The following is a 14521-nucleotide window of genomic DNA, read 5'->3' as shown; positions in this document are numbered from 1 at the left end:
ATAATATGCTGTTAAAATTTGTAGTTATGGAACACTTAATGTAGGTTGACCCAGTACGATTTCCTTAGCTCAAGCTATTATAGAGCCTATAATTGCGATTTTGATGATAAACAACAGCAATGTAGTAAACGTAAAATTATGTGTAATTCGAACAAATATGTTTATAGTTATTACTCGTATTATTTTTGTAACATTGAATAATTATTAAACTATTTGACATTATTTTAAAAGAGCAACTATGGAGTTTCTTGCCGGTTCTTCTCCATAGATACTGCTTTCCGAATCGGTGATAAATGTTAAAAATATGTAATGACGATTCGAAAGTGCTTCTAAAAGAAGTCTAATTGAATGAATATATGTTCGAGTTTGAGTTTATTCGGTATTTCGTAAACGTATACCTATCATTAAAGTAATAAAGGTACGCATGTATTAACTATAATAATTTAGTTAAGAATAATTTTTAATATAAATATGTATACCATATTCGCGTATGTACAGTTAACACCTGAGATATGACTGATATGAATTTGAACATAAAAACACCAAAATGTCCTTGATATGCTTGACCTATGTAGGTGCAAATTTATATTTATCATGTATAATTACAAAATGAAAGGCTTGTTACTGTTAAGGTTGTTAGGTAAGCGAAATTAAAATATACCCAAGAACTTCACTTACAAAATGAAATATTGTATTACACTGAATTCCTAATTTTATACTTGCATAAATGCAAATGCCTTAATTTGTTTCAACAGCAAACAACTCTGTTACAAATAACAAACATTTTTGATAGGAAATTAAAACTTACACTTTACACGAAAAATAGATAAAAAGTTCTCACAATAAACGTAATTATTATTCATTGAATAATTATATTATTAGTATAAGCGATTGCCGTTATTTTAAAGTAGGTAGGTAGGACTTAATGTTTAAATTTAATTTAGAAAATATGTATTTATGAAAAGCTCTTTCGTTTAACTTAGGTATAAGCATAGTAGAGTTGTATTAATACATTTTTTAATGTAAGTTTCATTGATTGGATTGAATATAATTACTATTCGTTTGTTATCTTAACTACGACCATAGCAGGAGTAGACCAACAACGAAGAATATTGCAAAAATGGAATGAAATAATGCGTATGATATACATCAAACTACTGTAAATATTCCGTGCGTGTACGCTTTTATTGCGTTCTCCACATATTTTATTTTAGTTGTACATTTGTTATTTTATCCTTAACGAACTTGTTTGATCATTTTATCAAAAATTTTGCAAAAAAAATTTGAAAAGCTTTTCACTTTCTTGCTTTTATTTCAATTTCAAAGTTGTGTAGGTATGTGTTAGTATTGAAGCTCTATCAATACTTAAGTAAATCGCTCTTATTATGATAAATATTTTCTATTAAAGGTTTGCACATGTAACCTCAAGGCTTGCTCCTGGTATAGTGCCGACAAACAAAACAAACGGAACATGATTAAAATTGAAAGTCTATCTCTGAGTCACTCCTTGCGTACCACCTACCGAATAGCAGCCTACCTTGACAATGAAAGTAGACTGAGCGCTTTGGACGAACGTTTAGTATAAAAACCAGGGCACTTCCAGCAGAAATTATTCAGTTGCCAACTTTAACAACAGAAACATGTACGCCAAGGTGTGTGAACATTGGATTATTAAGTGATATTAATTAGTTTTATTTAGTCATGTGTAATACGAGAAAGTCAATTAAATAAGTCAGACCATTGTTTTTAGCCTGTGGGATGATCTGATTTCGTGATACATCGAGAAGTGATATTCTAAATCGTCTTATTGTTTATGGTGTAAAAATAAAAGGTTAATAAAAATAGAATGATTTATTTGCAGTTGATCGTCGCTCTTTGCGCTTTGGGCGTCGCCCACGGCAGCGGCCTGTTGGCAGCCGCCCCAGTGGCCTACAGCAGCCACGCCTACGCGCCCGCCGTGTCCTCTGTGTCGTCCTACTCCACACAGACCGCTCACGCCGCGCCCATCGCCACCTACGCCGCCGCGCCCGCCATCCACACCGCCTACGCCGCCCCAGCGGTCTCCGTGCACGCCGCCCCATCCGTCGCCGTGCACGCCGCGCCCGCCGTCGCCGTGAGCCGCACCATCGCGCCCGCCGCCACCTCTTACTCTTCCTACTCCTCCACCACCGCGCACGGCTCTCCCGTGGCCACCTACGCCGCTGCCCCCGCCTACTCCACGTACGCCGCCGCCGCTCCCGCCGTCGCCGTGCACGCCGCGCCCGCCGTCGCCGTGAGCCGCACCATCGCCCCCGCCGTGTCATCCTACTCTTCCTACTCCAGCCAGACCGCGCACGGCGCTAGGGCTATCGTCGCTCCCGCCTCATACGCCGCTCCCGTGGCCGCCTACTCCCGCACCTACGCCGCCGCTCCCGTAGCCGCCTACTCCCGCACCTACGCCGCCCCCGCCTACTCCACCTACTCCGCGGCCGCTCCCGCCTACTCCGCGTACTCCACTTACGCCGCTCCCGCGTACTCTGGCTACGCCGCAGCCCCCGCGTACTCCACCTACGCCGCCGCCGCTCCCGTCCTCAGATCATCTGTGGCGTACTCCTCTGCCCCCGCCGTCTCCCACATCTCCTACAACGCTCACGGCGCCAACTACGCTTGGTAAACTGAATCAAATTATATTATCAACTTGTTGTGTACATAGATGAAAAATTAAAAATGTGTTCCTAAAATTATTTATAGTCTATTTTTTATCCTTATCACCTTTTTTACATACTTGACAATATTAAGAATCGAATCTATTATAATATTTTAAAGTAATTAATGTACTTTATATATTACACATTTCAGTAAAAAAAAACATTCAAAACTTATTGAAAACTAATAAATTAAAAGATTTCATACAAAAATATATAAAACTAGATAGATGAAATTATAATAATATCACCTATTTAAAATGCAGGATACAACCAGATGTAACTTTCAGCTAAGTTATGTTTACCATGCAAACCTTATTTTTCTAAATGCAATCGAAATACACATACCTACATAATATTTGACTCTTGTTATCATATACAAATAACAAACATCATAACAAATATTATAAAATATTATGGAACAGTTTATTTGCCATTTACATGATCATTTCATGAGTCATTATCATCATTCATCAGTCTATTATTTTCCCACTGCTGGGAGTTGGGACACGGGCCGGGCCTCCCGTATATATTCCCCGAATAGGAAATGGCAAAATAATTAATTGGAGTTATAAAATTTCTGCGCGTGATGAGAAAGCAACAGAAAAGCGACTTTCAAAAATTACTAAACTACAGACAGCATTACAGAATTAACTTCAATCAAATAAATTAAAATCCAAATAAAATAAGACGCTTCAGTCAACTACAATAAATATTTTTTTATAATACTAATTAATCTGCTGTTGTCATAATTATTAATCGTATTAAAATAAAAATCAAATAGACCTCAAAATCAATATTAATAACCAATAATCATTAATTACTTGTCACATACCTACAAGCTTCAAAAGCTTTGCTTCAAGTTAGTAGTGTGTAGTGCGTTAACTAAAACCTTTTATCTTAATATTTAAGTTGCCCTCTCAGTCCCTAACCTAGTAATTTAAGTATCTAGAATTTAAACATCTCAAATTGATTAATCACAATCCACTTTTAGCTGCTTTTAGTACGCTTATTCTGTATTTTTTTTAACCAATGTTCGTCGTGTGTTTGGTTAATAATTTGTCACTTTCTCAAATTCATACCGCTCAAGTTATTAAAATAGTATCTCATCCTCAGTTTGTTTTAAGTCCCTCTTTTTTACCCCAAATACAAATAAGTACCTACTACCTACATGTTTCCTCTGTATGATATTAGTGAAGATTTTAATTATAAAATATTTATGAACAAAACATACCGTAGTTATAATAAAATAATGTCATGAAATTAAAATCATGTCGAAGTTATAAAAGATAGGCATGTCCCAAGTTCTAATTCCAGTAGGACAATACATACTTATGGTTATTAATATAAAAATAAATGTTTAAATATATACCTTAAACATACGGAATAGGTACCTAGTTCGTATCATTATCACTTTATCAAAACTAAACAGAGAAATGATTAGTATTTATTTTAAGTAGGTAATTATTCGTAATAAATATTAAAACAAAAGTAGTTATTTATTGGGTCCATGGTAGTTACTAAGGTAATTGTTTTAATAGTAAGTCTAAACATAATTTAGACTTATGTATAAACCGAAACATATTTCTATGTTATATATTATTTTACGACCATTTTGTTGATTTATTTGAGAAAAGAAAAGTCAAACTTAGATTTTAGAACGATTTTTATTTTTCAATTATTTACATAACAAGTTAACAACAGCATGACTTAAATTACCAAGCGTAGTTGGCGCCGTGAGCGTTGTAGGAGATGTGGGAGACGGCGGGGGCAGCAGAGTACGCCACAGATGATCTGAGGACGGGAGCGGCGGCGGCGTAGGTGGAGTACGCGGGGGCGGCGGCGTAGCCAGAGTACGCGGGAGCGGCGTAAGTGGAGTACGCGGAGTAGGCGGGAGCGGCCGCGGAGTAGGTGGAGTAGGCGGGAGCGGCCGCGGAGTAGGTGGAGTAGGCGGGGGCGGCGTAGGTGCGGGAGTAGGCGGCCACGGGGGCGGCGGCGTAGGTGCGGGAGTAGGCGGCCACGGGGGCGGCGGCGTAGGTGCGGGAGTAGGCGGCCACGGGGGCGGCGGCGTAGGTGCGGGAGTAGGCGGCCACGGGAGCGGGAGCGACGATAGCCCTAGCACCGTGCGCGGTCTGGCTGGAGTAGGAAGAGTAGGATGACACGGCGGGGGCGATGGTGCGGCTCACGGCGACGGCGGGCGCGGCGTGCACGGCGACGGCGGGAGCGGCGGCGGCGTACGTGGAGTAGGCGGGGGCAGCGGCGTAGGTGGCCACGGGAGAGCCGTGCGCGGTGGTGGAGGAGTAGGAAGAGTAAGAGGTGGCGGCGGGCGCGATGGTGCGGCTCACGGCGACGGCGGGCGCGGCGTGCACGGCGACGGCTGGGGCGGCGTGCACGGAGACCGCTGGGGCGGCGTAGGCGGTGTGGATGGCGGGCGCGGCGGCGTAGGTGGCGATGGGCGCGGCGTGAGCGGTCTGTGTGGAGTAGGACGACACAGAGGACACGGCGGGCGCGTAGGCGTGGCTGCTGTAGGCCACTGGGGCGGCTGCCAACAGGCCGCTGCCGTGGGCAACGCCCAAAGCGCAAAGAGCGACGATCAACTGCAAATATAAAAAATAAAAAAATGTTTTAGTATTTTTCACCCATCAATTATCATAAAATCATTTAATTACAAATTCATTATTTCAATACACACCTTAGCGAACATGTTTATTGTATTAAAATTCGGAACGGAATAATTTCTGTAAAAAGCGCTACAGTTTTTATACAGAAAACATTCACAAGTGATCGGGCGAAACCACTTTCATTGCCAAGGTTAGCAGCTTTTCAGAGGGTACGATACTGTCTTATTGTCATTCTACTTTCATTTTATTTATGTTTATTTCATCACAATAATTATCTGGATAAGTATTACGAGATATTATTACCTATACAGTCTTAATCTTATTATATCACTTGAATTTAAAATAGAATGAGTGTCTACTTATGAGACAAGGAGAGGATTAAGTGGGAACCTTGTTTATTAAAGTAATATTTCCATATCTAAAGCTATCACAATATAATATTAAATAACGCATAGAGCGCTGATTTTAAAATTAATAAAATTTATTTATTTTATTTTTTTATAGAACTTAAATACGTAAACAAAAAATATTAGAATCACTATTTTTTTATATAAGTTATCAATATAAATAATGAAAATTTTAAAATAGTTAGGTATATTTATTTTTAGCTGAGCACATGACTGTCATAATATGTAACGTATTACGTAACTACCTAATTGAATTTCATACTAATAAATATTAATTTTTAAGTAGAGTATTAACTCTACTTATGAACACCAGTTGAAATTTATTAGTAAAATAAATTATTTGTGACAATTATTCATAATACCTAGGTGTAAATTAAAATATATAAATACTAGATTTCCGCCCGCGGCTTCACCCGCGTTTTCAAAGGAAAACCCGCATAGTTCTCGTTCCCGTGGGATTTCCGGGATAAAACCTATCCTATGTGTTAATCCAAGTTACCCTCTATATGGTACGGGAGCCAGGAACAGATTTTATGACCAAGTTCCTCTCAAGCGGTAATTAGTAAAATGCATCAAAGTATAGTATTATGAAGCCTCGTGAACGTCAGCTGGAGCTCGGTTGGGGGGAAGAGCGGTTGTAGCCTCCCGTATCAGCTGACGGTTTTTCCACCAAGATACAGCCAGCTGACCTATATATTTATCCACAGTTACATATAAGCTATCATCAGGTAAATTTTTGTTTGAGAGGAAATCACGGAAAATATTTTTTTTCTTTCATGTTCGAGACACCAGCTGACGTATAATACACCATGTTGTAACCAGCTGATTATTTTTTTTCGTTGAGATATTGGGTTAGCTACAATTTGACAAATTTTTTGCTGAGAGGAAATGAATGAATGAATGTATTTTTTTTATTACGTGCGTGGGAGGCTACAACCGCTCACCCCCCCAACCGAGCGCCAGCTGACGTTCACGAGGCTTTATAATACTATACTCTGAGGCGTCTGACGAATTATCTCTTGAGAGGAAATAATTAACCAAAATTGCACCTGGCTCCCGTACCAATACGCGTGCAACATTTCATTGTAATCGGTTCTGTAGTTTTTACGTGAAAGAGTACGTGAAACATCCATACATCCATACTTACAAACTTTCGCCTTTATATAAATCTTTTTCAGAATGACCGATACAAAATAAGAACTATAGAAACTTATAGATAAGTAAATGAGACATAAATTATTTTTAAATTGTAACGCCTGAAGTAAGGCCTGAAGCGATAGATGAATCATGAAAGTATTCTTTATAATTGGATTTGATATTCCAACATACATTTTACATTTTAAATGCTTTTAGTATAACATAAGCTATGATTTTATAAAAACATCATGAGCTACAAAACTGAAATTTTATGGGACAATTCTATTGCATGAATCTTACGCACGCAAGTAGGTACATGGTACAAGTGGTAGTATGTAGGATTTCAATCAATCTATCAAACAAACTCAAAATCAAAACTTTTTATATTTCCAATCAGACTTCTTTTAGAAGCACTTTCGAATCGTCATTACATATTTTTAACAATTATCGATTACTACATCTGTTAATTTGTCCCATTATAAGTGCGAGCAATTTGAGCGCCAGTGGAGTAGTCTAAACGTGGTACCTAGTTCAAGTATGTATTTGAAATTGGAGTTATTGCAAGAATGCCAATATAAATATGTATTTATTGCACCTAAAAGATTAAAGTATTTACCAAAAAAACACATTTCTAAAAGTTTTGCTGGCATATCTGATGCATATTATGTTAATTAGTCATTGCTAGAATTTACAAGCTGTTTGCAATAATTTATTGAATTGGATTCTTTAAGTTTATTATAACTGTAACTATTACAAGTCGATGTAATATAATTACATAAGCCTTGTATAATATTTTGGCGTTTATCTTTTAAATTAATGAACCAATCTTAACAATTACCTACACACGTTTCCTGCATTGAAGTAAATGTATGTCAATCAGATCTAGGTACAGTAACTGAGGAACACACGTTTAAAAATTTGACGAATAAAGTTTTTTTTATGTGAATTTTCCCTTTACATTAAAAAAAATGCATTGATTAAATTCTAGAGTTATAAAACTTTGTATAGAATTAGCATTATTAGACTATTTCGTACGTTTAAGAAAAATATGTATTGTAATCATTGAGATAATATTACTATACGTATGGAGGAGACACCACGAATAAAATCTGTGCGCCATTTTTTTGCTCTAACTAAGTTTTAAAAATTATTATCTAGTTAGGTTCTTACCGATGAAAGTTATTCCTTTGCACATTTCCGTATTATTTGTATTATTTGTGCAATATCGTAACACACACGAAGGCATATTTGATGCGTTTCACTTTAAAACCATTAAAAAAAACCGCTCAACATATTACGTCATGTGGCGTATGTTGAGCGGAACATAAGTGATGTAGGCGGTGTCGTCTCCATATATGTATATCTCAATGATTGTAATGTAAAAATTAATCGTTATCAATAATTAATCAACTCCAAACGCTATAATTTAATATCTACTTGAATAACAAGTTCGTTAATATTTCATAAGACAAAGCCTAGTTGCAGAGAATCTAATATTTTACGAGTCATAACTTCACGTCTTGCTGAGTTTATATTTTATGCCATGTTAAGGTTTTATTATGCCATTTTATATGATGAAATAAAAAGGTTCTAAGAAGTTTAAATTTAAATAATTCAGACATAGGTAACAGTGTAATCGTCAAAACTTGTCGGGGTCAAAATATAATAAATAAAATGTTACATTAATGAAATGAGAATTTTAAATGCAAAGTTGAAATTGTAATCATAGTAATAAGTGCTAACATAAAACAAATTACGCATATAAAAAAAATTGCGTTTGCCTTAAATGCGGTCTACTTACATATATTCATTTTTTTATAAATTATATGAATAGTTTTATATAAAATACCTAATAAAATGTATAAATAATACTTGTTCTATCTCTATCAGTATTAATTTTTAATACCTGATATTATATAATGAGTACTACTTACCTTATTGTGTTATCAGGAAGGGTTGCAGGCCTACGATACAAGCGGTCTTAGTGTTATAGGTCTGCAGGTCATATTATCTTTTTAATCATCAGGTCCTATTATGATATCCTTGTATTTTTATGTTTAATTAATTAAGATAATTATTTCTATGTATTTAATTTTGTATTTATGGTGAATAAATGATTATGATTAAATGATTAATTACGTTTATTTCCTCTATGCAAATAAATTTTCAAATATTGTTAAGTATTGTTTTCTACTATGTAACCTATTTAATCAATATTTGATTTAATCTATTATTGATTGATTATTGAAGACGAGTTCGATATAGGGCTTTTTTTAAATGCCCGTATTTTAATGTCATAGAGTAAGAAACGCAAACTTATAGACGCCTCGCCTAGGCACTAGTAGATACTTATTACGTTGATACCATAGGCACAGTATAAATACTATGTAGATACGATAGATCTCCCATTACTATCCCTAACACTTGAATCGTGTTGCCATACTTTAAAGGGATTCGGGGTTATTTGCAAAGGGATTGTTTGCTTTCTATTCGCCCTTCTTTTCTTTTAACTTTTACTGAGTTAAACCTTAGTAGGTACTTTTTGCGATGGTCTCTGTTGTTTGTTGAAAAAAAAACTTAGGTACATATTCATGAGGATTTAAAGTTATAATTATACAGTTACAAATTGCAATAACTATCTGAACATTCATTTGCATAAAATTTACAAATAATTAAACATGTCAATTTCGTTATTTGGTTTACTAAGCTTAAGGTCTAATTCACACGAGAGCTTTTTTAACGTCCGTTAAAAAAGCGTCCAAATAGAACAAATGCATTCCCAAGTATATGTTCACACGTCAGCGCTTTTAAAGCGCGACGCTTTTTTATCGCGCAGTGTTGTATTTTCAACGCTCGGCGTTGGGCGTTAAATAAAATAGACCATAGGAAACTTCTTACTATTATTCAGACGAGCGCTAAAAAAGCGCCTTACCTCAGAGTAACAGCCAATCGTTGTACAGGTGGTATTGCCAAACGCATGTTGGTATCTTGAAGTTTTATTTGAGGCCCCACTATTTCCAACAATTCGTCAAAAGTTGTTATAGACATTCGAAAATAATTAAAAAAATTTCCGGGGTATTGCCTTAACTCTTCGTACAGTGTCACAAACTGCCCTTTTAAGTATCTCTGTTCATTCAGAGGATGTACCCAGAATGCCTTTTGTTTTCTTTTTCGTCTTTTAATAACACAAATCGCTAGTGCCATTAATTTAGCAGAAACCATTTCCACGTCCTACTGAAGCCAGAGACGAGACATGAGTGATTTTAAAGCGTTAGTATGAACAACCACAGAGAGAACGTTTAAAAAGCGCCAACGCCGGGTTTTAACGCAACGCTTTTTTAACTCTCGTGTGAATTAGACCTAAATGCTTTGTTTAGGATTATTTAAAATTTAATTACATATAATACACACAATTAAGCAGTGTGATTGCATTGCTTCTCTATAATATTCTTTGAGAAATATTAAACAGGATATAAATTACAATAAGTTCTAACAAGCCAAATACAATTTAGACACAAAAAGGGAACGCATATTATTTGTAATTCAAATGATTGTGTCGTAGTCAACGTTTATAAGCGTTATTTCGATAAAGTAGTATCTAGTACACATATTAATAGGAGACTGGGTGTAGCTTTGCCCTGACATTGTTACAGTTGTATGTAGGTACAGGATATTATTAGAGAATTGATACTATTTTCTTACCAAAGTAATCCTTATTGCATGTCGCGAACTATTATTTTTCGATATCAAAAGTTGCACCACATATTGCACAAAACTTATCTTAGGATTGGGTACCAGTTTGTTCACAGTAGTATATAAGTGAATGCATGTGCTTTTGAAGTCACTAAGTAACATTAACTCAACCCTAACATGTATACTAAGGTATTATTACCACAGAATACTTGAATATGTTTTTTATTTTTTGACCGTGGCTTGTCAAATTTCTAACCTCTTTTCTAATGTTTTCAGGTGATAACTTTCCTTTGCGCCGTGGGCATCGCGTCCGCTGGCAACTTATTGCACGGTGCTCCCGCGGTCGCTTACAGCGCTCCGGCCACATCCGTATCGTACACCACACAGACGACCACATCCCACGGTGGACCAGTCGCCACCTATGCCGCTGCTCCCGTTGCCACATATGCCACTGCCCCGGTAGCCACTTACGCTGCCGCTCCAGTTGCCACTTACGCTGCTGCCCCAGTAGCGACATACGCCAGAACTTACGCCGCGCCAGCCGTGTCTTACGCCGCCCCAGCTGTGTCCACTTACGCCGCGCCCGCTAGTGTTTCTTACCAATCAGTGTCGACCCACACGTCCCCCGTGGCTGTAGCCGCTCCCGTAAGAGCGTACGCCGCCCCCGTGGTCAGAACTTATGCCGCCGCCGCTCCCGTGTACGCCAGGACTTATGCAGCTGCCGCCCCCGTCATCACCAGGACTTACGCCGCCGCACCCGTTGTAGCTAGGACATACGCTGCTCCCGCCTATGCCGCGTATGCCGCTCCCGTAGCCCGCGTCGCCCCATCCGTATCTTACGCTTCCGTGGCGACCCACGCCGCCCCCGTGGCCACTTACGCCGCGGCTCCCGCTTACGCCACTTACGCAGCCGCAGCGCCCGCCTACGCTTCATACGCCGCTCCTGCTATCTCCTACGGTGGAGCCTACGGTGGCCACGGCTGGTAATCAACCAAAGCATTTTATTTCTGTACATAACTACCTATCTAATCATTAGAACGTAATATAAAGAACTATTGACTGTAATTGTAATAATAATGAGAAAAAAATTATTAATAAAGCGAAGTTGAAATTAAAGCACACTTTTTTCTTGTTCCTTTACCTATATCAACATACGTATAGATTAGTTCACATGCAAAAGTCATCAGTCACTTTTGTACAGCATTGTTTACTATAAGTTATAATTTTTTTTATGAAAAGATTTGCATTGCTATTATTGAAGTAAATGACAGTATGCATATCTATTGCACAAGTATCTAATGTAGTAACTTAGGATATAACTATAATTATAGGTTTGTTATGTTTAACTATGTATATTATACATCTTCCTGGTTTAATCTATAGGTATAGCAATGGGGTACCTACTTAGGTCATAGAACTATAACTTTGATAGAAACAATACCTACTATACAAAACTGACGCCTTCCCGGCGAATCTAAAAATAAAAAGCAAATTTGTAATAAAGCAGAATTGCGGAAAATAAAACTCTTGGCACCGACAGATCTGGCTTAACAAAAGACTACAAATGACGACGAATCCATTGTTGTTTTAACTTTTACACACACTCTTATATCTATAATATTGTGTATAGCGACTAAGGAAACTAGAAACAGTTTTATAAATGTTAAGGAAAATTGAAGTGCTCTTTATCATATTTTTTACAAAGTGAGATAAGGCGCCAGAAGTCTACCAGTTAATTCAGTGTTTTCGATAAGCATCGATAATAATTAATAATTTCGATTAATTATTTATCGAAATAAAACCACTGAGCCATTAATTGCTTTCATAAAGTTGCAGGCGTATGCAAACAAACAAGTTTCCCTACCTACTATAAAATAAATATGATATAATTTCAGTATCAACACATTACCGAGTTTCACAGATCATACCAAAATTATTTTTTTCAAAATTAATGAGTTTAAATGGATATTATAAATTGAGGGAAGAATAGAAAAACTCGGGGGTTCGAGAACAAATGAGCCTACAGGAAATAAATTGAATTTTCAATTTCTCTGCCCATCTTGTTAACATTACAACTGCTTGATAGGTGAAGGAAAACATTGTAATGAAACCGACATGTCGAAGAATCAAAAGATCCACGACATATGTCATCTGCAAACCTGCACTTGGCCAGCGTGGTGGATTATAGCATGTGATGAGGCTCGTGTCCCAGAAGTGGGAATATGGTCTTATGATGATGCTACATGTTATAATCTGTTACATATAAAATAACTATAATGTTTATGAATGGCATGGTGTGCCTAAAATGGTTTGAATTAATAAGGATATAGGTACAATACATTGCAACTATTTAATGACCCATTCACATTAAATACCTAGTATTTTTGAAGGAATGGTCTCGAGTCTCGACCAGTGTGAATTATTTGAATAAAGACCGACGAAGTATTTAGTGGTTTTTCATAAAAATATTATCCATTACAGTATAACTCACTGATTAAAATCGGAGTGAACTCCTTAAAACAAATTTAAGTTTAATTCGAAATGAGCTCTTTATACTTAGCGCACTTAAAGGCTTATTATGTCGATAGATTTGAAAAAAAAAATAATTTAAATAATTTATTTTTGTATTTATCTATACATATAATAAAATCGTAGGAAAGTCAAAACTGTACATTGAATATTTTTTTAAAAGAATACATAATCCATGATCTATAATCGATACAGAACCCGAAAACATAGTTTTTAGAATTTTTGTCTGTTTGTCTGTTTGTCTGTTTGTCTGTATGGTTGTCCGGGCTAATCTCGAAAAGTACTGCATAGATTGACTTCAAATTTTGCATGAATATTACTAACTGGTCGGGTCAGGCTATAGGCTACATATAATCAAGCTATCACCTGCGGGGGAGGAGCTGTGAACCTTTATTTTTCTTACGTATTCTCTGTACTACGATAGCGTACAATCTTAAGACTCATGTTTAAATGTTGTTTTTGAGTAAGCCATGCTATTGTCTACCTTTACACTATAAAAACTACGTCATTTAAGTAATTTTAGCAGAGAAACAGTATAATGAATCTTAGTAGTATAAAGACAAATTTAAAACGGCGCCATCTATGAGATTTCATTAAAATCAAATCAATTTACATAATATTAACGCTTCTTGGAAATTTATAATTTAAATATTATTATGATGTTGGTGAGGTTGTTTTTTTTAAAGTTAAATAAATAATTCATATCTTCCCAGAGTCCATTTCAGGTGTGCTTATATTTCATGTGAATAATAATTATGTATAATGAATCTTAGTAGTATAAAGACAAATTTAAAACAGCGCCATCTATGAGATTTCATTAAAATCAAATCAATTTACATTATATTAACGCTTCTTGGAAATTCATAATTTAAATATTACTTATTATGATGTTGGTGAGGTTGTTTTTTTTAAAGTTAGATAAATAATTCATATCTTCCCAGAGTAGCGAGTGCGCTTATATTTCATGTGAATATACTAAATTTTTATAAGTGAGGGTAGATGTTTATTATTTGATGTCAAACAAGACACCATTACAGTTAATATAGGTAATAGTAGATAACAGTGATCGTGTTAGACTCACGTTTTTAATTAGTTAAAGTTATGACAAAATAAGAAAATGATGAAATTTTATTTGTATGTAGTTATAATTTTTACAAGACTATATTAAACGCCCAAAGAAGGTCACTGTAGTTATTGATAAAACTTTATTAGCTTATCTTTTATTTACAGATTCAATGTTCATAAAAATTGACGATTTGCCTGAGGATGTAGTGGAAATTAGTAACCTTGCGCGTGGTCAATCATCATCAATACATATCATAAAATTCTAGAAAAGTGATGTCTGTACAATGAAAATATGAAAAAAAAATTTAGCAGGGGTTTTTATTAAATCGATCCCAAACCCAAAACTGTAGTTAAATTTTTTTTTGTCTGTTTGTCTGTATTTTTG

At 36.3% G+C, this 14521-nt stretch overlaps 3 protein-coding genes across 3 annotated transcripts; 2 read left to right on the top strand and 1 right to left on the bottom strand.

Moving 5' to 3' along the window:
- The first annotated feature begins 1600 nt into the window (after positions 1 to 1600).
- On the top strand, positions 1601 to 2723 carry LOC149482917 (uncharacterized). The gene is made up of 2 exons (XM_089703068.1): positions 1601 to 1652; positions 1862 to 2723. The coding sequence occupies exons 1-2, from the start codon at positions 1641 to 1643 to the stop codon at positions 2651 to 2653; spliced, it is 804 nt and encodes a 267-aa protein (XP_089559194.1). The 5' UTR covers positions 1601 to 1640; the 3' UTR covers positions 2654 to 2723.
- A 1625-nt stretch (positions 2724 to 4348) lies between these two features.
- Positions 4349 to 5412, bottom strand: LOC149482916 (uncharacterized). Its single transcript, XM_089703093.1, has 2 exons — positions 5377 to 5412; positions 4349 to 5281 (listed from the first exon to the last, which is right to left on the bottom strand). The coding sequence occupies exons 1-2, from the start codon at positions 5386 to 5388 to the stop codon at positions 4400 to 4402; spliced, it is 894 nt and encodes a 297-aa protein (XP_089559219.1). The 5' UTR covers positions 5389 to 5412; the 3' UTR covers positions 4349 to 4399.
- Positions 5413 to 10573: 5161 nt separating this feature from the next.
- Positions 10574 to 11658, top strand: LOC149482915 (uncharacterized). Its single transcript, XM_089703088.1, has 2 exons — positions 10574 to 10731; positions 10819 to 11658. The coding sequence occupies exons 1-2, from the start codon at positions 10720 to 10722 to the stop codon at positions 11527 to 11529; spliced, it is 723 nt and encodes a 240-aa protein (XP_089559214.1). The 5' UTR covers positions 10574 to 10719; the 3' UTR covers positions 11530 to 11658.
- The last annotated feature ends 2863 nt before the right edge of the window (positions 11659 to 14521 follow it).

Source organism: Colias philodice, chromosome 14 (assembly GCF_061535455.1).
Source record: "Colias philodice isolate Cphi_HAF_F1 chromosome 14, ilColPhil1 Martin Lab GWU primary, whole genome shotgun sequence".
Taxonomy (NCBI): domain Eukaryota; kingdom Metazoa; phylum Arthropoda; class Insecta; order Lepidoptera; family Pieridae; genus Colias; species Colias philodice.
Note: the sequence above shows the minus strand (reverse complement) of the source record. Positions and strands in the feature narration are given on the sequence as shown.